General features: G+C 43.2%; 1 protein-coding gene across 1 annotated transcript in view; it reads left to right on the top strand.

Annotated features, from left to right (window-relative positions):
- The window catches only part of TDRD15 (tudor domain containing 15), a 40,544-nt gene extending 20,835 nt beyond the window's left edge, over positions 1-19,709 (top strand). The window contains exons 2-4 of the mRNA XM_031949577.1: positions 1,018-7,264; positions 14,162-14,320; positions 17,764-19,709. Of these exons, the coding sequence (XP_031805437.1) occupies positions 1,021-7,264; positions 14,162-14,320; positions 17,764-17,831 (6,471 nt within the window). The 5' untranslated portion in view covers positions 1,018-1,020 and the 3' untranslated portion in view covers positions 17,832-19,709. The remainder of the gene's footprint in view (positions 1-1,017; positions 7,265-14,161; positions 14,321-17,763) is intronic.
- The last annotated feature ends 576 nt before the right edge of the window (positions 19,710-20,285 follow it).

Here is a 20,285-nt window from a genome sequence, read left to right as displayed (position 1 = left end):
ATGTCTAGTAAAATGTTGCATAATGGTAATGATGATGGGCATCGTATTTCGCCCCTGATCTTAAGGCTTTTAGCTTATTCCCGTTAATGTATAATACTTGCTGATGGTTTTAGGTAGATAGTACTTAATATTTTAAGGAAAACTCCATTTATTCCTATGCTTTTCTTTGATTTTTAAGCTCTTCCAAAAATTCTTTCTGGACTTGTGACCATTTTGCTTTTTTCTTTGGGATTGAAATAGCTGTTTTAACTTTAATATCTTCTTCTGAATTGGACCCAGATCTTTTTTTTTTATCACTATAGAGGTGAGCTATATAAAAGAGGTATCTCTTTTGCCTAGTTTATTATTTTTTAAGTGGCTTGTTTCTAGTCTGTTAATTTAGGCTCCAGTCCCAGGGTGTGGGGAATAATATCTCAGCTTTCTTTGTGGTGTTGTTTTCTGAGCTCAGTCCAGAGGTCTGATTTCAGATACTCTTTTGTGCTCTTACCTCTGCTGGGCTTCAGCTTACTCTGTCCTGGAACCCAAACCTGGGACTTCACTCTCGAGAGTGCCCATAGCCAACAAGGTTCTCACACTTTGTGATCACATTCACCCACGAGTGCTTGCTTTTTCCTTCCTTGCCAACAGCCATAGCCCAGGACCATGTCGGGTCATCCTACCTGGGCCCAGTGTCCAGAGCCAGTGAAAGGCTTTGTAGTCTTCCACTGACCTGCTGTCTGACCCCTCCATAGGTTGCTTTGCCACACAGCTGCCCCGATTGTTTGTTGATTCAGCAATATCTGTACTTCAATCCAGTCAAAACAACACTTTGATAAGATAAGGCTTTTCCTAAAGTCCTACCAAGTGGTTTTAATTATTTCTGTAGCTCAAAGTTCACTTTGAAGCATTATTATATATTTGTGGGAGAATTTAGAAGAGCCAGATAACTTCTTGCCTTTTTTTTTTGCTATCTTCTCAGAATCCTCATTAAGTTGGTTTCTTCAGAAACTAATTCCTTCTTTAATTCTTGCTTTTCAGACGATGAATTCTAAGCCTGCATTCCCACCATCCTTAGACATGGATTTGAAGATTTCTCACATAGAATGTCTTTCCAAGGAAATTTTGGTGAAGTTTCAGGGCAAATATGATATTGAATGTGAATTTGACTATCACATATTGCAGAGTGAAATACAGCACATCCCCAAAGCCTGCAATAATGTTGGCGTTGGTGAATTTTGTTTGGTGGAAGAAAAAGAATCTGGAGAATGGCATAGAGGACAAGTCTTGGAAAATAAAAACCAGTTCTACAAAGTATTTCTTATAGATTGTGGGAAAGAATTGAGAGTCAGTGCTACCCATGTGGCTTCTGCCTGTGACAACTTATTTGAACTCCCTCCAAGGATAGCAGTTGGTGTTTTTGCCAACATACTACCTCTTGGGGAGAAGTGGTCTCCCAAGGCTTTAAATTATTTCATGTCATTAGTAGGACTTCAAGTAAAGGGACACGTGCAGGCCATTCTGCCTCATCAAATGGTTCTTCTGGAAGTGCCAAGAATCATCTCTGAGCTTCTTGAACTACAGTTGGGAAGGCTTGTGGACGGAGATTCGTTTCGTCTTATTGTAGAAATGTTAAAAGAATTTCCCCCAAATCCCTCTTGTTCCCAAATGCCAGATGTGCTGCAGCAGCAATGTAAAAGACTCGGTTCTTCATTCAGCAACAACGAGATTTCACCCAGTTATCAACATGTCCTAGATAACTTGCAGCCGTCCCTGTCAATTAACTGTATGGAGAGTGTGAAAATCGCTTCTGCCGTCAGTCCCAGTAGGTTTTATTGTCACTTAACAAAACAGTTGCTGGAGCTGGAAAACTTGATCACAGCGATGTCTTTGCACTATGAAGCAATCAGCAGAGAGAGAAATCCTTCAAGCGATAATTTTGGACTGCTATGTGTCGCCAAAAGGAGAAATAGACAGTGGTATCGAGGGATTCTCCAGCAGCTCCTGCCCCATGACCATGTGAAAATTTGGTTCATGGACTTTGGCAACAGTGAAGCCGTGCCCTCCAGCTATGTGAAGAAACTTAAGCAAGAGTTCAGTTTAGTGCCATTATTTTCTTTTCCATGTTCTCTGTCTCATTTCAGTAATCCAAATAAAGACATAAGGAATTCTCAGCTTAAATTGTTTAAACAGGCTTTGTTAGGGCAGATGGTGTTTGCACATATCGATCAGTTTGATCCCGAGGAGCGCTTATATTACGTGACCTTCCACAGTCAAGAATCTGTGATCAGCCCCAAGAATCTGCTACAGGTAGTCAGACGCCCTCTGACACACAGCCTGCTGATGGAGGGAGAAACCGCTCAGCCTTTGGGAGACAAAAAAGCCTCTCTTGGAAACAGTCCTGAAGTGGAGAGCTTTGCCGGTGATTCGACCCCGTTAAGCTCTACACCAGAAAAAGATCCTTTATCGAAGGTGGCCATATGCTGGAAGACAGTAGAAATGAAAGTAAATTTTGCCTATGTGGCTTTTGTGGAGTATGTTCTGAACCCATCGAATTTCTGGGTACGCACTAATGATCATCAGAACAGATTCCAAGACTTAATGAAGAAGATAGGAGAATTATATGATTCTTGTGAGAAGGAAGAAATGATTCTTAGAAAACCAGAGCCTGGATTATTTTGTTGTGCTCGGTATAACAAGGACATGCATTTTTATAGAGCTGTCATCACTGAAGTTAATGGTTATAAGATTAATGTTTATTTTTTGGATTTTGGAAATACTGAATCTGTACCATTTTATGATGTAAAAATTTTGCTGCAAGAATTTTGTGAATTACCAGCGCTAGCGATGTGCTGTTCCCTGGCTCATGCGTGTCCTACAGAAGATATATGGGTGAAGAAAGCAACGGATTTTTTTAAAAAGACGGTATTTGACAAAGCACTCCTGCTTAAAGTTGTAGCCAAGAAAAATGACAAATATATCGTTAATGTACAGTGTGTCGAAGCCTCTGGGAAAGTTAATGTTGTTGGTCTTATGGTGCAAGCTGGTTATGCAGAATATTGGGAAGTAAAACCAGAATGTCTTCCAAAACTTGGAACAGACTTTTTAGGACCAAATTTAAAACCTGAGCTCAACATTGCAGTTGCACAAGCCAAGCAGCCTCTTTTAACCATAGCTGGCCACAGTTCTGTGAGCAAGTCAGAATTCTCAACTGCTGCCTTTGCAGGATCGGAGACTCCTTTTCCCAGAAATCTAGGGCACGTATCCGGGACAAGTGAGCCTCTTCATCCATACAAAGAATACGTGTTCAAGCCCGGAACCGTTATCGATGTTAAGTGTTCATATTTCTCTTGCCCTGGAGACTTTTCTTGCCAGCTGCAGAGTAAGTTACCAGAGCTTATGCTGCTCATGGAACAGATGCAGAAATATTATGGGACCCATAATGACCCTTATCAGCCAGGGCAGATCGCTTGTGTTGCCAGGTATGCGAAAGATGGAAGGTGGTACCGAGCAGCTGTTCTGACTCAAGTGTCCCCCAGGGAAGTGAATGTCATATTTGTTGACTATGGTAACCAGGAAAGAATTTTATTTAAAGATCTTTGTGCTATTAACCCGGACTTCCTTGTTTTAGAGGGTCAGGCATTTAGATGTAGTCTTAACAACTTAATCGAACCCGTTAATTCTGAATCATTCAGTTGGACAACCAAGTCTTGCATAGACTTTGGAAACTTCATTTCTTCATATGATGGCCTATTGACTTGTATCATCTATGCTTTAGTTTTAATACAGCCAAATTGCTTATGCAACATAGTCGACCTGCGGACGCCTTTCATCAGTGCCCGGGAATTTCTGGTCAATTGTGGTTGTGCACAGCATAGTGCATTTTTAAAGTCCTTGCCAGCATCAGTGAGCCTTTACAGTTTCTGCTATTCTTCTTTTAACTTAAAAATCGGAAGTGAAGAAGAAGTTTATATATCCCATATCCGAAGCCCCAAAAAATTTTATTGTCAACTGAGGAGAAATAATCGAAGTCTGGAGGTTATAGCGGCAAAGATCGAAGAGATCAATAACTTCTCAAATTATCCAAAATTTGATGGCAAAACAAGATTATGCTTGTCTAGATACTTTGAAGATGGTCTCTATTACAGAGCAATAGCATCTCCTGTGGATTTATCATCCTATTTATTGGTATATTTTGTGGACTTTGGAAATAAACAAATAGTAGAAGGAAATAAATTGATCCCTATTTTAGATCATTCTTCAGAGTTGCTTTTTACACCTATGCAGGCAATAAAGTGCTATCTCTCAGATCTTCGAGAAGTAGATATTCCAACAGAAACCAATATCTGGTTTGAAGAAAACTTTTTAGGAAAATCACTGAAAGCAGTGGTAGTGTCGAGGGATTCAGATGCCCAACTTGGCTTAGAACTATATGATGGAAATCAGCAGATAAATCAGAAAATTAAAACCTTGCTTCAAGTGTCTGGGAAAAAATATGACCAAGGAAGATATATGGAAAAGTTTCATAAGAAATACGAAAATAAAATGCTGAGTAAAGGATCATCAAAAGACAAAGTATATCACTGTCATTCTACCATAATGAAAACTAATCATCCCAAGTTTCTTGAAAACAAAGTGGATCACATTGTGAATTCTAAAGACGTACACATTAAACTTTTAAGATCGCCAGACTCTTCTCTGATTGAGCCTGTTTTAAAAAGCAAGGTGAACCAGCCTTTAAAGATGAGACTAAAAAATACAAGTGAAAAAACTATTCCTGAATCTGCTTCCCAGTTTGACTTAATTAATGAAGGAAAACCAGGATGTGCTGCGTCAGAAACTTGTATAGCTAGACCGTGTATAGCTATAGCAAAAGCAGAGAGTGTGGCTAGACCACAAATCTCTGACCTTCCTCCTCCTCCTGTTCATCTGAATGCCAGAGTTAATGGCTACATATCAAATATATGGAGTCCAGCAAGTTTCCACATTCAGCTTGCGGAGAGTGAAGACTTAATCTTTACACTTGCAAAAGAACTAAATGAAGGGATGGCAGATCTAGATAGAGAGAGTGAATTGACTGCACTTACAGTGGGGGATCTCGTGGTCGCAAAGTATGCTGTTGATAATGCCTTATATCGAGCAGTAATTAAGAAAATTGTATCAAGGAATTCTTTTGAAGTGGAATTTATTGACTATGGTAACACAGAAATTGTCACTTTGTCCCAAATCCATGAGCTTGATAGGAAATTTTTGACTGTTCCTCAGCTTGGCCTTCATGCTTTTCTTAGTGGAGTAAGATATAATGAGCCCGATGAATTATGGGACAGCAAAACAGTAGGTTACTTTGCTGAAAAAGTAAAAAACAAATTAATTTCTTGTGAATTTCTGAAGAAGCATGAGCAAAAGTGGGAAGTAAATATTATCTGTGATGAAAAATGTGTTGTTAACGAGATGATGAAGTGGATAGCGTGTTCAAAGAAGCGAGAGAAAGTATCAAAAGTACCTGAAACTGTCTCTAAAAAAGTGACTCTTGGTATTGATAATAAAGAAAAGAAAGGGTCAAATGAAAATAAACGATCTAGAGCATCCTGCCACCAACCAACTAAAATCCCCAAGTCTGAGTTAAAGCCTGGACAGCTTGAGAAGGCTGAAATACTTCATATTTCAAAATGTGGAAACTTCTCGGTGAAACTAAGTAAAAATGCACAGGTATCCTCCAGCTTGCTTTCCTTGATACTTAAAGAAGCCAAGGAAAACCCTTTCTTGCCTGTAGAAAATATAGAAGAAGGCTTAGAGTGCCTGACAAAATCTAGATTCACGGCCACGTGGTGCCGTGCCAAGGTGGAGAAGTGTTTGGGAGAAGAGAAGATGCTCGTTTATTTGCTGGACTGTGGCCGCTACGAAGTGGTGCCCTTGTTGGGGACGAAGGAGCTCAGCCACGAGATTCGAAGCATTCCCCAACAAGCAGTGCCTTGCAAGTGGATTTGGATCGAAAATGCCAGAAAGATGTCATTTGAGTCCACGGCACACCTGTTCTCCCACCTGGAGACCAAAATCCTCTTCCTCCGCTATCTGGATGCTGCTTGGGAAGTCGAGATCTTGGTGGACGGCCTGTTGCTGTTGGAATACCTGAACTTTAGAGTCAGTCAGAGTGAGGAAAGAAAGCAGAATCGTTCAGAAATCGTTCTCAGCGTGGAGTCGAAGAGCCCCGTGCTATCCTTCAGAGTGAACTCTGTTAAGTGGGCTCTTCTCCAGACTGACCGACAGTACAGAGGCTTTGCCACGGCTGTTTCTGACCCCTCGGACTTCTGTATGCAGCTGGAGGACTTCTTTGATACCATGTCTTCACTGTGTAGACTGCTTTTGGCGCTGCCTGATCGCCTACCTACCTTGCCTCCTCAGCTGGTCATTCCAGGGTCCAGCTGTTTGTTCAGATGTGGGTGGGAAGACCAGTGGAAGAGGGCAGAAGTTTCTGAAGTCTCCACTCAGTCAGTGCGGCTTCTGTTGATGGACTATGGCTTTTCCGTAAGCATTCCCCGCTCAGAGTCTGCTAACCTCCGAATCCTTCCCGATGAGCTTTTGTGTTTGCCGCGGCTGACTTACCACTGTGCCTTACATGGCATCCTCCCTGCTAATGGGGACCACTGGGAGGAGGCTGCAAAAGCTTTTTTTAAAGACTTACTGTCCAAGCCGGGCTTGTTCTTTCAGCCTCGGAAGTATAGCCCTGGCATGAAACTAGAAGTTGAGGTCATACATGGGAAAAATAGCCTAGCAGACTTGCTAGTGGTAGCCGGACATGCCGTCTTCTCTAAAGAGGTGGCTCATTTGGTGGCGGTGAATAGCATCCAGTCTACTAAAATTGAGTATAAATTGCAGGGAAGACACTTTTATCCATTATTAGATAAGAAGGTTTTTCCAAATGAAAACGTACTTTTGACATGCACAGGGAAAGAGGGCCCACAACAGTGGAAATTTGTTCCTTGGAAAGATGTCTACAAAAATATTTTTGGGAAGGCTACACCTAGTACTTGTTTTCATTCTAGAAACTTGACCCTGAGGAAGAAAATCGGTAATGGAAAACACAAATCTAAAAGTACTATAAAGTTCGAGACATGTGAAAGAAACACATTTTGGGAACAACATGATCACTGGAGGAACGAATCTAGTTGCATTGAAGATATTCCTGAAAACCTACCAGAAGAAGGAGCATGGAAAACATATAACCTTTGTACCAGAATAAAAACGTTGAACATCAATGAAGAAATGGTATTAGAAGAAAAATCAAACAGTAAGTAACATTATTTTTACTTAATTACCCTCTAGTGCATCATGTTTGAAATTTAACTTGGGATTTAAAATTAAAAAGTTCCCATATACACAGTATGGATAGAGATCATAGACAGGCCTGGCTTGTATAACAAACTCAACATATGAAAAAAATCTGAGTTTACTAAATGAACACATTGGGGAATGTTCAATTTGTATTATAAAATGAGTCTTTACTTTTCCCCAGAGATTTGCTATAAAACTCTTTAAATAATTAAATTAAATTGAATTAAATAATTGATACTTTCCATTTTCATACAGAATATCAAAGGAGTCATAAACATGTCATATCTATATTTAATATCTTCATTTCAAAAGGAAGTGGATTCTAAACTTGTTATTACAGGGAACCACTAGAATTGCTGCTTACTTTTTTTGTCTCTTTCTCCTGTATAATCGCAGGAGTTGAAAGAGAATGGGGGGGGGGGAAAGAAGAATGGGGTAAAAAGCCCTAGAGAAATGTGGATAGCTGTATTGGGAAATCATATTTTCCCCTGTTTTTTAGTATCTTTAAAATCCAAACCAAAAAACTTTTTCCTTGCTATATGTTCCTGATCCCAAAGAGCAGATCCAGGATGTCTGTCTGCTCTGATGAATGTGCTTCCAAGTATAACTTTGAAGAGAGAAGCTCATGTGGCACCCATGGGCTCATCATGCTACCTTTCACCGCCTACTCGTTATGGAAAGGGAGGAGAAAAAGAGGCTTTGGGTCTGCCTTTCCCAAAAAAAAAAAGTGAGATAGGACAAAACATTTGGGGTTAACCAGAAGAATTTTGCTGTTGTTAGTCAATAAGCATTTAATAAATGCCTACTGTGTGCCAGGCACACGGGCTAAGTGCTGGAGATATAAAAGAAACTCACCGTTCAGTGGGGGAAGACGGCACGTACAAGCAGTGTACAGATATTCTATATAGAGGATAAGATTCGCATCAGAACAGACACTAGCGTTAAGGGGAATCTGGAATGGCTTCTCATAGGAGGTGGGGTTTTACCTGACCCTTGTGGGAGCAGCCAGCTGGAGTAGAGTCTTAGAGATGTCACTGGGAGGAGAGTGTGTGTGTGTGTGTGTGTATGAGAGGGAGGATGGAGGGGGTAGGGAGAGTATGAAGTCTAAAAAGACTGGGAAGAGAGGGCTGGGGGCGGGGCAGGTTAGGTGGAGCTCTGAATGCCAGAGAGATTTTATATTTGATCCAGGAGGTGATGGAGAACTAGCAGAGTTGATCGAATAGGAGAGTGATATAGTCAGATCTGTTTTTAGAAGGAAAGCATTTATTCAGCACTTACTATGTGTCAGGCACTAATCTCAGTGTTTGCTAATATTTGCATTTAATCTTTGCAACAACTCGGGGAGGTCAGTGCAATTATCCCATTTTACAGATGAGCAAGGAAATCGAGACAGACAAGCATATACCTAGTTATACAAGAAGTAGGTGTCTGAGGCTGAATTAGAACTCGGGTCTTCCTCGGGCTCGGCGCCCTGTGTGTTGTGCCTCTGGGGAGGTCACCTTGCTGGCCGAGTGGGAAGACCCTTGGGGCTCTTGGAGTAGTCCAGGTGTTGAGTCCAGGGCCTTCACCCCGCTGGGGTCAGTAGCAGAAGAGACAAAAGGATGGGAAGGAGGGGACCGCCCTCTGAGGGGAAGGCGCAGGGGAGAGAGCACAGGCCCAGTTTGGGGCATGTTGGATTTGAGATGTCTGCTGGAGTCCAGTTTGAAATAGCTGAGCTCTCAGCAACACTTCTGGGTCTTGTTTCTGTGCTCCCGGACCTTGTTTTGTTTTACTTTTCCCCTTGTTCCCAAGGTCAGAGTGTGGAAGGTTTCCTCAAACCCAGATATATAGTCGGAGTGGGAATGTGCAATCTTAAGAGTTCATAGGGGAGATCAGGGTCCCCAGATAAGTCTTAAGTCCCTTATGATTTCTCTTTACTGATTACCTCTTTATACTTCTCCTGAGTCCTGTATTTGAAAATTATTTTCTATTTAGCTCTGGTTTTTTCATCACAAATGTTGGAAAATCCTCCATTTCAGTGAATGTCCATCTTTCCTAGTTTTCCTAGAATCATATTCAGTTTTGCTGGGAAGGTAATTCTTGATTGTAATCCTTTTACTCCATTGCTCTTCAGAATATAATATTCCAAACCCTCCAGTCTTTTATTGTAGAAGCTGCTAAATCTTGTGTTACCCTGACTGTGGCTCCACTATACTTGAATTATTTCTTTCCAGATGCTTGTAATATTTTCTCCTTGATCTAGGAGTTCTGGAATTTTGTTATAATATTCCTGGGAGTTTTTATCTTGGAATCTTTTAGGAGGTGATTGGTAGATTCTTTCCATTTTTGTTTTACCCTCTAACTCTAAAATATTGGAACAGTTTTCCTTGATAATTTCTTGAAAGATAATGTCTGGCTCTTTTTTTGATCATGGTTTTCATCATTTTAAAATTTTCTTTCCCAGATTTATTTTTCAGGTTATTGATTTTTCCAGTGAAATGCTTCACGTTGTTTTCTATTTTTTCATCTTTTTGGTTTTATTTTATTGTTTCTTGATTTCTCATAAAATTCTTAGCTTCCATTTGCTCAATTCCAACTTTTAAAGAATGATTTTCCCCAATGAGCTTTTGTACCTCTTTTCCAATTTGGCCAATTTTGCTTTTTAAGGCATTCATGTCCTCATTTGCTTATTGTACTTCCTTTTGAATCACTCTCATTTCTCTTCCAAATTTTGACTCTGCTTATTACTTGATTTTCAAAATCCCTTTTGAGCTCTTCCATGGCCTGGGGCCACATGTTTGGGCAGTTTATAGGGCAGCTTGATGCTTTAGCTCGCTGTTGCAGGCTGGAGAGAAGGTGCTTGCTCTGGTTGTTGTCTAAAACTTGCTCAGAAGGATAAAATCACAGGCCGACCCTCCCCAGCTGAGTTTTCTTAACTATCCTGTGAAGTGAAGTAAATGAGAAAGGGATCTATAAAGGATCTGTGACTGGTTATCCTGAATGATTGATTCAGTTTATCCAACTTATCTTTTTGTTTTTAGAAATCATTTAAATTCTAGCTCTTCAGAGTGGGTAATGTTTGAATCATTGCTTTTCTTTTAGTCATGACTTGATAAATCAAATATAGAAAGTGCCAATTGCTAAAATATGGATAGAGTCCTAGACCTTGAATTAGGAAGACCTGATTTTACATCTTGTTTCAGATGCTAAGTGATGCTAACAGTGATCCTAAGAAAGTTACTTTCCTTCTGCCTGCCTCAGTTTCCTCATCTGTAAAATAGGAATAATGATAGCCCCCACCTCTCAGCTTTTCTGTGATGAGATATTTGTAAAGTTCTTTGTAAACTTTAAAGCATAATATATGTCACTTAGTTTATAAAGCTGGATAAGGAACTCAGGGAAATTGAAATATTATTTAAATCTTTGGGAAATATTTTTTTCTCCACGGCATCATGGGCATATGAGAATTCACATTTGTAAAGGGCCTTAAGATTTACAAAGCACTGAGCTTTCATTCTCCTGATAAAGTAGCTCATTCACAAATGCCCCTCCCCCCCCCTTTTTTTTTTTGAATGGAGATTAAATGTGTTTGTCACTTTGTTAGTCGGCAAACTTTATATTTTGGCCACTGGTTTTAACTGACACTAAATTGGACTAAGTATGACTTAGTTCGTAACTTTAATTTTTTGTACAATCACTGCTAGTTCCCAAGTTAGAATCTAAGTGTCGTAGACTACTAGAGATGGAAAGACACCTGAAACAGAACCAGGAAAACAGCATTTGCACTAAGTCTGGCCCCCACATTTTGCAGATGGGGAGTCTGGTCCTTACAGAGCGAGAGAGCGAGAGTGAGAGAGCGAGAGAGACAGAGAGAGAGAGAGAGAGAGAGAGAGAGAGACACACACACACACACACACACACACACACAGAGAGAGAGAGAGAGAGAGAGACAGACACACCTACCTCCCCATAGGTATGACAATACTTTGATCGCCAGCTCGAAAAGGACTGACGATCTAGTCTCTTTTTTCCACAGGATTCCAAAGCACTTTCCAGACCGAGTGGGTGCAAATCCAGAGCAGAGTCAGGGGCTATTCCCTGGTATGGTCATTAGGTGTTTGAAGCTCCTTTGGAAAGAAATGGCTTTTTGCCCAGTTGAATGAGCCTGAGCTCTCCCACGTGCTGCCTGACCAAAACAGACCACATCTTTGCCTCCAGCCAGCCTGCTTTCAGACTGTCAGGGCGCCTGCTTTCTTCCAGTACCACAGGTTCATGATCTTGTTTATGAGCCTATGATTACCTTCTTTACTTTCCCTTAGCGGCCCCATGTCTGTTCTCTCTGATCAGTCTTACTTTTTCTTCCTTGTCACTTCCTAGATAGTCCCCTTTCTTGTTCCTCACAAAGGCACAGCCTTGGTCCAACCCCACATCACTTTTCCCTTTTAGTGCATTTCTCTCCAGTTTCTTTGCCTCCAGTCTCTGCTACAGTCCATATTCCACAGGGGGCTTTTTTTTTTTTTTTTAATACCGTCAGTCTGTCTGCTAGACAGTCAGCTAGACAAACCAGGAGGCAGGAGGAAGGAATAGGACCAGTGAGTGACTGACTTGGACGTTCCTCTCATCTGAACTGGTCAGAGGAGGAAGGAAGGCTGTGGGTGATTTGGGTACAGAAAAACATTTCACTTAACAGGGAAATGGGAAATAAAGTGGGGGTGGGGGAAGGAGAAGGTGGCTCATTAAAGAGAAGCTAGATTAAGGAAGGGATTAGTCCTATGCAAAACAAGTGCTAAGGATATACCAGGAATATTTTTAACACTTTTTTTAGATAGCAAAGAATTGAAATCTGAGGAGATGTCCCTCTGTTATTAATCAAATATTTAGCTAACTTTACTGGTTATGATATATAAATGTAAAGGAATATAATTATGTCACGAAAATGATAAAGGGGATGGTTTCAGAGAAATCTGGGAAGATTTGTATGAACTGATGCAGGGTGAAGTGAGCAGAACCAGGCCCAGGAACACTAGTCAGGAGAGAGAATTCCCTGTGTAGAAACGAAAGGCGAAATATGACTCATGGAAATATGTTAAAAATTGTACATGTAAAACTTATGTTTGCTGTCTTGGGCGGGGTGGAAGGACAGAGAAAAAATTTGGAACTCAAGACCTTAAAAAATGAATGTTGAAAACTGTCTTTATTTGTAATTGGAAAAATAACATGCCATTAAAATAAAAAAATTAAGCTTTTTTTCCCTAAAAGATTATATATTGCAGAGAAGATGCCTTCATTGGGAGATGAAATGCTCCCTACGCTAAACACACACACACACACACACACACACACACACCCCAACCCACATTTTCAATCTAGAGAAAAAATTAACTTAATTGTTTGAAAAATGAAAGACAAATTTGTGGGTCCCCTTGGGAAGAGAAATTTGGGAAGAGCTAATTTGAATTAGCAACCAGTAGGTATGCACATAAAAGATGGAGTCATTTGGAGGAATATTCCCAGCTTTTGGATGTTAGTAGTGTATATAGTGGAAGAGAAATGAAATGAAGAGAAAATAGACCCTCTAAAGAGATGCTGTGCATATAAAGACAGAGGAGCTGTCCAGAGGAGCATCCCTGGGGACAATGAGAGGAGTCTGAGCTGGGTGGGTGCCAGCATTTCTCTGGCTGAGGAAGGGTTCCGGTGGGGATATGTGAATGGGGAAGGCATCTCTCAGCAAGTCAAAGCCATGAGCCTTGTTCACATAGCAAGCAGAGCTGTGATCTGGGGCTGGGAGAGCTCTAGCAACTGGGGGGCCCAAATGGAACCTTGAGATAGGGGTGTCGGGAGCTAAGCTGAGGAGGGAGGTCATTCTGGCATGTGGAGCAGCATGTACAGTCTCGGGAGGTAAGAGATGGGATGTTGTGAGCAACACAGGGCTGGCAGCCAGCTGCGCTGCCTGGCGTGGGCTGGAGTGGGGGTACCAAAGCCAGGTCAGTCAGAAAAGGTGGGGCTGGACTTCAAGAGTTACCCCACCAAGTTTGCATGTTCATCTGAGGGACACTAAGGAACCTTTGGAGCTTGGATGCAGGAACCTGGGCTTCGGGATGCAGTGGTGGGGAGGGGGAGACAGAGTCGTTCAGGGAGAGTTGAACAGGACCTGAATGTAGCTGACAGCTCTGTCAGACATGGGAGAGAAGAGAAGGGAGACCCGGTAGCATGTGGTTGAGCTCTGGGGGTGTCACTGGCCCTAGCCTTTAGTTAACATCCTACTGCTCATCTTTATGATTTTCATGAGGAAAACCTCTGAAGGGCAAAGAGTTGTAGGAGTGTCATTATTTGTTACCATGGGCAGACCTCAAAAAGCAAACGTCCAGTAGTCTCTTGGAGATGGGAGTGAGATCCCAGCTGCGAAGATTGATTTAGGAGCCATCTGAGCAACAATTCTAGCCACAAGTTTTCAAAATTTCATTTGAACTTAACCAGCTTTGAAATGAAAACAGAGTGACTTGTTTATGGAAATACTGCTGTATATTTATGAATGATTTTACATTGATTTCTCTGTTTAAAGAAAGAGTTAATGTGTTATTTAAAACACGTATTTCTAAGTATATATAATCAGTTTTAAAGAATGAATTCATCTTTTGTGAAACCATATGAAAAACAGTTGAACTTGTTTTTAGTGAGTGGGAATACAATTGGTGAATCTCTGGCTCTTTCCCCCCACGCTGCCACGTTAGAGTTTGAGTAACAAGCACCCCTTGACTGAAGCATGTTTGGCTCAAACAAGTTTCGTAAAAAGGGTGTGGGATGTGTTTAACCCAGTTAGATCAAGGGCCGTTAACCTTAGCAAGCCCAGAGCTGTTTTGTTCTTGTTTTTCAGAGGAGGGAGGCAAGAACTCAGATCATTTCAGCATCAGTTTGCCAGCAACTGTTCAAAAGGAAACCAATTCGGGGATCAGTTTGCCAGCTACTGTTCAAAAGGAACTTAATCCTGGGAGTCCCGAGGGATGCGCCCACCGCTCCACAGTGTGTGGCGACGGTAAGTATCTGAAGGGGATTGGATTGACGTTGGGTTTCCCAGTTTCCTGTTCTTCTCCCCTCACTTCAGAAGTGGAGGTTTTCACTTAGAAATTAGGCTCAGGAAATCCCGAGTCCGATGAGGAGCAGAGCATCGTGTTCAGTTGGGGGCAGATAATCTGATTTGGGGAAAGCCGTTGCTCTCATGCTCTGGAAACTGGACGGACCCACACATGTGCGAGCTTGGTAAAAAGAACCGCAAAGCTGCAAGAGAGAAGTAAGATGAAGCGGCTCTGGGGAGGCCTTTGATCCGGGGAGGGGGGAGATTGGAGGCCCCTCTTAGGGACAGGGAGACGCGGGAGGCTCCCGAGTGTTCAGGGTGCGTTGAGTTAGTCACAGGAGGATGCGGGCTGTGTAGCCTGAGGAGAGGAAGGCAGTTCAGGCTCAGGGAGCAGGGTCAGGCGCAGCTTTGCCCATGAGGATGTGGGGTGCTGAGCCGTGGGACATGATGGGCTCCCTCTTCTCAAGGAGTTTGCCTCGCTTGGCCTGTGCAGAGGAAGGGGATTGTGGGAGGAGGCGCGAGGATTAGTGGTTTGGGCCCTGAAGGTGGATGCCCAGATTCCAGCCCTGGGCCTCCCTGCTCTCCAGAGCCCTTGGCCCTGTCCAGTGGCTCAATCCCAGAAGTGGATTTTTTTTTCCAGGAGAAAGACATTAAAGGAGCTTTAGCTTTGCCCCTGCCCTCTCAGAGCCCAGGAATCGTCCCCCTTTTTAGAGTGGGAACTTCTTTGGTGACTTTTTGCTGTGTATCCCTGACGTGGCGGACATCCATTCACTCCCCCACTCTCCTCTTCCCTTTCCCCTCAGTCTGTCCAGTTGCCACAAACAGGCTGTTCTGGGCAGGGAAGAAGCAGAGGCAGCGCACAGCTTGGGCTTTCTGGCAAGGGAGTCGGGGGAGTAGACAGAAGGGGCTCTTCAGTGAAGACAGTGGGAGCATTGCTGCTGATAGGCAAGGGGTCAGGGAGAGCTTCCCGGAGGAGGTGGCCTCTGGGCCGAGCTCCGAGGAGAGCCAGGGGCTCCAGGAGGGGGAGGGGGAGGAAGGATGGACGCAGCCGGGGCTGCAGCTCAGCCAGGATGGGGCCAGTTTTGCTGGGATGGTGGCCCTGTAGTGATGGGGAAGAGGAGGGAGAATGATCTCAGGTGAGCCCAATGGGAGCTTTTAATCTGGAGGCCTCTAAGGCAGTGTTAGAGTAGGGGGTGACCCGAGAGCCTGTGGTTCTGCTGTGTTTTCCGTAGTCGTCATCAGCAGAACCCATCGAGAACACTCAAGTCTTGAGCGTTTCAGAATTTCTATTTTTGAAAGTTCCTCAGTGAAGGGGGAGGAATCTCTCCCATGTAGTAGAAGTAAACTTAGAGTTCCTGAAAGGACTAAGGGATATATGAAGGAAGACCCGGCAGCGTGTGCTTCCCGCGGGCCGAACGCCCTGCTACTACAGGGGGTTGCAGAGGCGAGCCAGAAGCTGGCCAGGGTGGCACGGGAGAAGTAGGGATTCGGTGAGAGGCGGAGACATGCCTTCTGGGGCTTCCCAGGCCTTGAAGTGACTCCCAGCTGGCGGTCTGAGGTGACTTTTGAAAACAGGGGATCTGGTTATTCAGTGAGAGGGAAACGGCCCGGTGACGTGCATGAGAGATGTGAGGAAGGCCTCGGGTCTTGGGTTTCTCCCCTTTTGGAGGATATGGAGGAATGAGGATCACGAGACAGGATGAGGGAATGGGGAGGGCTTTTGGGACCTTTTTTCTGGGAGAGAAAGCCAGACTCTGGGACAGCAGGTGTAGGGAGGCTTTTGGGAGGAGGCTCCCTCATCCTGTTTTAAACATCCATGTTTACACATGTATTGTGGGCGGGAGGGGAAGGGTGGGGAAGAGGCTTGGTTTGAGAACATCTGAGTCTTGGTTTTGTGAGGGCTTAGGAGAAGGGAATCGCGCTTTAAACTCGGGTGTCTGTTGTAGAAATTGGCAGGAATCGAGTCTGTGGGTTGGCATCCCAAGTACTGTGGGCATCGGGTACAGCGGGGTTCATTGATGGGAGTCATTGGGTGTGGTTCTGAAGAAGTGTGAGGGAAGGGCCCCTTGCGGGCCAGACACTCATGAGACATTCTGCCCTGGGGAAGTGAGGACGCGTGTGAAGTGCTCTGAGGCAGAGGAAAGAAGGGGAAGGTGCACCAGGCCTGGGGGCCAGAGAGGAAGGCGTGATCCGGTTTCTGGGTGAGGGGCGGGGATGGACAGTGAGGCAGGAAACCCAGGCCGGAGCCCAGGGCACAGGCAGCCAATCCCAGGGGCTCCTGTTGTATCCTAGAGGCAGAAGTGCCCTTGAGGAGACAATTGTGGCTGCCCAGTGAGAAGCAGGATGCACTAGAGCAGAGAGAGATTGGAGTCAAGGAGACCCGTCAGGAGCCACTTGGGTGTAGGGAGAGGGGATGGATGAACACCTGGACTAGGAAGGGAGCGAACAAAGGAGGGGAAGGCGGCAGAGATGGCCCCATGGGATGGGGGGGGGGAGGAATTGAGGTTCAAGTTGGGTTGATGGCGCCTTTGACAGAAACTGAGGAGTTTGGAGAGGATGGTGTTGAGTTTGCAGTGTCTGGGGACATCCGGGATGAAAGCTTGGTGAGCGCTTGGAGCTCAGCAGACATTTTCTCCTGCATGTTCTTCCCTTCCTCCCTCATGTGGGTGTCACGACTCCATTGTCTCCTTGTTCTCCCCGTCCGGCTCGGTCTCAGTCGAGTGTCCCTCCTTGGGGGGTCCCCAAGATTCTGTCAAAGGTGCCACCAATCCTCCTCCTCACCTGGGTTCGTGACAGAGATGGTGGAGAGAAGGATGTTCAGATGCTATAGAAAAGAGGGGGGGAGACCATCTGCTCCATGAGACACAGGCTGGAGAGATGGGAGGGACAGGGAGGGTTTTTTAAGGATGCTGGAGAGCTCAGCAGTTTGAAGGTAGGTGGAGGTGGAAGACTCTGGGGAAACGGGAAAAGGTGAAGAAGTTCTCTATGAGGGAAAGGTGTTTTGGGATAGAGAGAAGGGGAAAGAAGGAAAATGCAGTAGATACATGAAAAGGCTACAGTTGGAGGAGAAAGCAAAGCCCCCTGGGTGTCTAAACCAGGTAGAAAATTCATGTAGCCACGGCCTTCTTTATTAGCTAGGAAAAGCTTTCTGAGGAGAGCCTCGTGTGGCGCGAGCCAGGCTCAGTGTCCCCAAATATGCTCTGTATGAGGTGATGTTTCCTCACGGTTTAATAAGTTGGAAAATAACATCCAGAAATGAAGAGTGCTGAAGACTGTCCTTTAAAAGTTCACATGGCTCTGATGAGATTGTTCTCTCTTAGCCTTGCAGAGCTGCTCACATTTAGAACATAGCCTTTGGTATCTTTTATAAAAATATCCAATAATCCTGTGGTTTCTTTCCTTAGCTATTGAAGATTCCAACGATTTTCTTCAGTTAGGGGATGTACAGCTGAAGAGGAACCTCATTTCATGAGCATGTTTTGTTTTCCCATGCATCTGGGAGGTGCGTGCGTGTGTGTATGTGTGTGTTTTGTGTTTACTACAAAATGTGGCTTAAATTATTTTGGTTAAACTCTTAAATTAACGTTGAAATGAAAAGATTGCTATTTTCATGAAGTATTCACATCCTTGGCTTTTTTTTTTAACCTAAGCTTGATCACAGTCCCAGTTTCTGTCGCCCTTTTAATTTGTCTTGCATCTTTCACGGGGAGATATTTTATGATATTTGCCGGTGAGAGAAAATAGACACAATTTGAAAAGGGTATCTATATTGTTAAGTCCTTTTCATTAGTATTAGAGAATTGACTTTTTTCTCGTTTTAGACCAAAATTTAAAGTAGTTTGAGGCTTCTGTAAACCTAATGATAGATTGAAAAAATTTTTTCTTCTGTAAGTCCATGTCAGCTTTAAATCTAGCAAGTTTTGTTGCAGTAACAATTGCTGGAAGACAGTTATAGGTTCAGATTTAAGTGGGGTACAAGGAGAGCAGCTTCAAAGAAGCAGAAAGCACATAACAGCCATGAGGTTTGCTTCGTTTTTTTCATTGGATTTGCCTTATTAAAATTGGATAATTATTTATTTTTAACAGTTTTTGGCTGCTTTGCATGGTTCTGATACATCAAGGAAAAAAAATCCCCAAAGAGTATTCTTAAGAAGTCACTTGACTTTTAAAAAATACTTTTTTTTGGTATTGGGACTTTAGGGCATCTGGGTGACACTTGGATAGAGTACCTGGCTTTGAGTCAGGAGATTACCTAAATTCTAGCCTTGGACACCCACTAGCTGTGTGACCCTGGCAAGTCATTTTACTCTGCCTCAGTCCCTCACCTGTAAAATGAGCCAGTGAAGGAAATGACTAAGCACTTCAGTATCTTTGCCAAGCAAACCTCCAGTGGTGTAGTAACAGCACAAAATTGGGACTTGGCTCTGACGTCTTGGGAGCCCCTTCTGATTTTCCCTTAGTCTGCTAGCAGGAAGCCCCCTGAGAATGGCAGTGTGGTGGTTTTGCGCAAAATATTTACAGATGAAAAAAATCTCTCCAGTGTATGTTGTATGTGGAGCTGATCTCACCCACCCCTTGCTTTTGAACAGCAACTGCACCACCTGTCAGCTAAATCCAGCCCGATTTCTCCACTATTCTAGACCTGGGTTCTCCTCCTCCTTGCCACAGATTATTTCCTAGTTTGAATTTGCCTTAATGTGTTCAGATATTTTGGTATGTAGTGAAGTTTTAAAAATAGAAAAAGTCTTCTCCTTTTGTAAGTTACGTGACCAGTTTTGCTCTCTCTCTCTTTGGAAATGTCTCTAATAAATTTTCAAGGTATTTTTTTTTCTGTAATCAGGTTTCATGTAATTTGCATGAGGTATGAAAGTTAGCTGCAGAAAGCAAGCCAGAATTTTGGCAGTACAAATTTGGTAAGTTAAGATAGCTTGGCAAACATTCGTTTTGTTCATTGGACACAGACCGATTTAAAGATACTGTTTTACAATTCTAACAGCGAGAGAAAAGCTGTGTTTGGCCCAGAGATTTTGTCAGTCCTGGATCTTGATTTCTCTTGCTGCAGGGTTTTCTCCCCATTTTTGAGGTAGATTCAGCAATCGAAGAACTTGATAATTTCTAAGTTTATATGTGAGAGGTTTGAAAATGTGAAGTTCCATTTGCAACATCGCCAGGATTATTGGCACTTGGTTTTGAAGGCTCAGTATTGTTCAATATGGTAATGCATATCATGTGTTTTTGTTTAACAACTTCAGTGACGCTGAAATTCTTTGGTGAAAAACGGTAAATTCACTGAAAAAAAATCATTGTAACTTTTGGGTTTCTTACTGTAGCATCTAAAAGGTATCTATATTAAAGCATTTAAATTGCATCCAGTTTGAGTCTGACTTTTTTTTAGCTGCTTTCTTTACAGTGAAATCTGTTGCATTGTACTGAAGATGTACCTTGCTAAGCACCTGTGTGCCATGTTGGGGAGGGTCTTTGTAAAATAGTGACTCCTTACCCCAGTGCTTAGGAGTGCTGGGAAGAACCAAGCCATTGAAGCAAACTGGGCTTTGTCCATCGGCAGAAAGTTCCCAAGGCTGGGCCCACTGTGCCCCAAGTTTTGCCCGGTTCTACCTAAGTGAACCCTGTGGGGGGGGGTGGTCATGGCCAAGGGTTTGCGGATACACCCTTCCATGTGGATCGCTGGACTCACCTTCCTGTATCTGTGAAAACTAGAAGGCCCAGGTTAGGGTCATGATCACTTTTAAGATACATTGAGAGTTTCTGTGATGTTTACTGACCTCTAGTGGCACTGAGGCTTGTGCTATTTTTCTTTCACTTCTATCTTTTAAAAATATGTTTTGTTACTGTCCTTTAAAATAAAAAACCCAACAAACCTTACTTATGCTGATAGTAGACAGATTTATAAATAATACAAATCTGT

Source organism: Sarcophilus harrisii, chromosome 2, assembly GCF_902635505.1.
Source record: "Sarcophilus harrisii chromosome 2, mSarHar1.11, whole genome shotgun sequence".
Classification (NCBI taxonomy): domain Eukaryota; kingdom Metazoa; phylum Chordata; class Mammalia; order Dasyuromorphia; family Dasyuridae; genus Sarcophilus; species Sarcophilus harrisii.
Note: the sequence above shows the minus strand (reverse complement) of the source record. Positions and strands in the feature narration are given on the sequence as shown.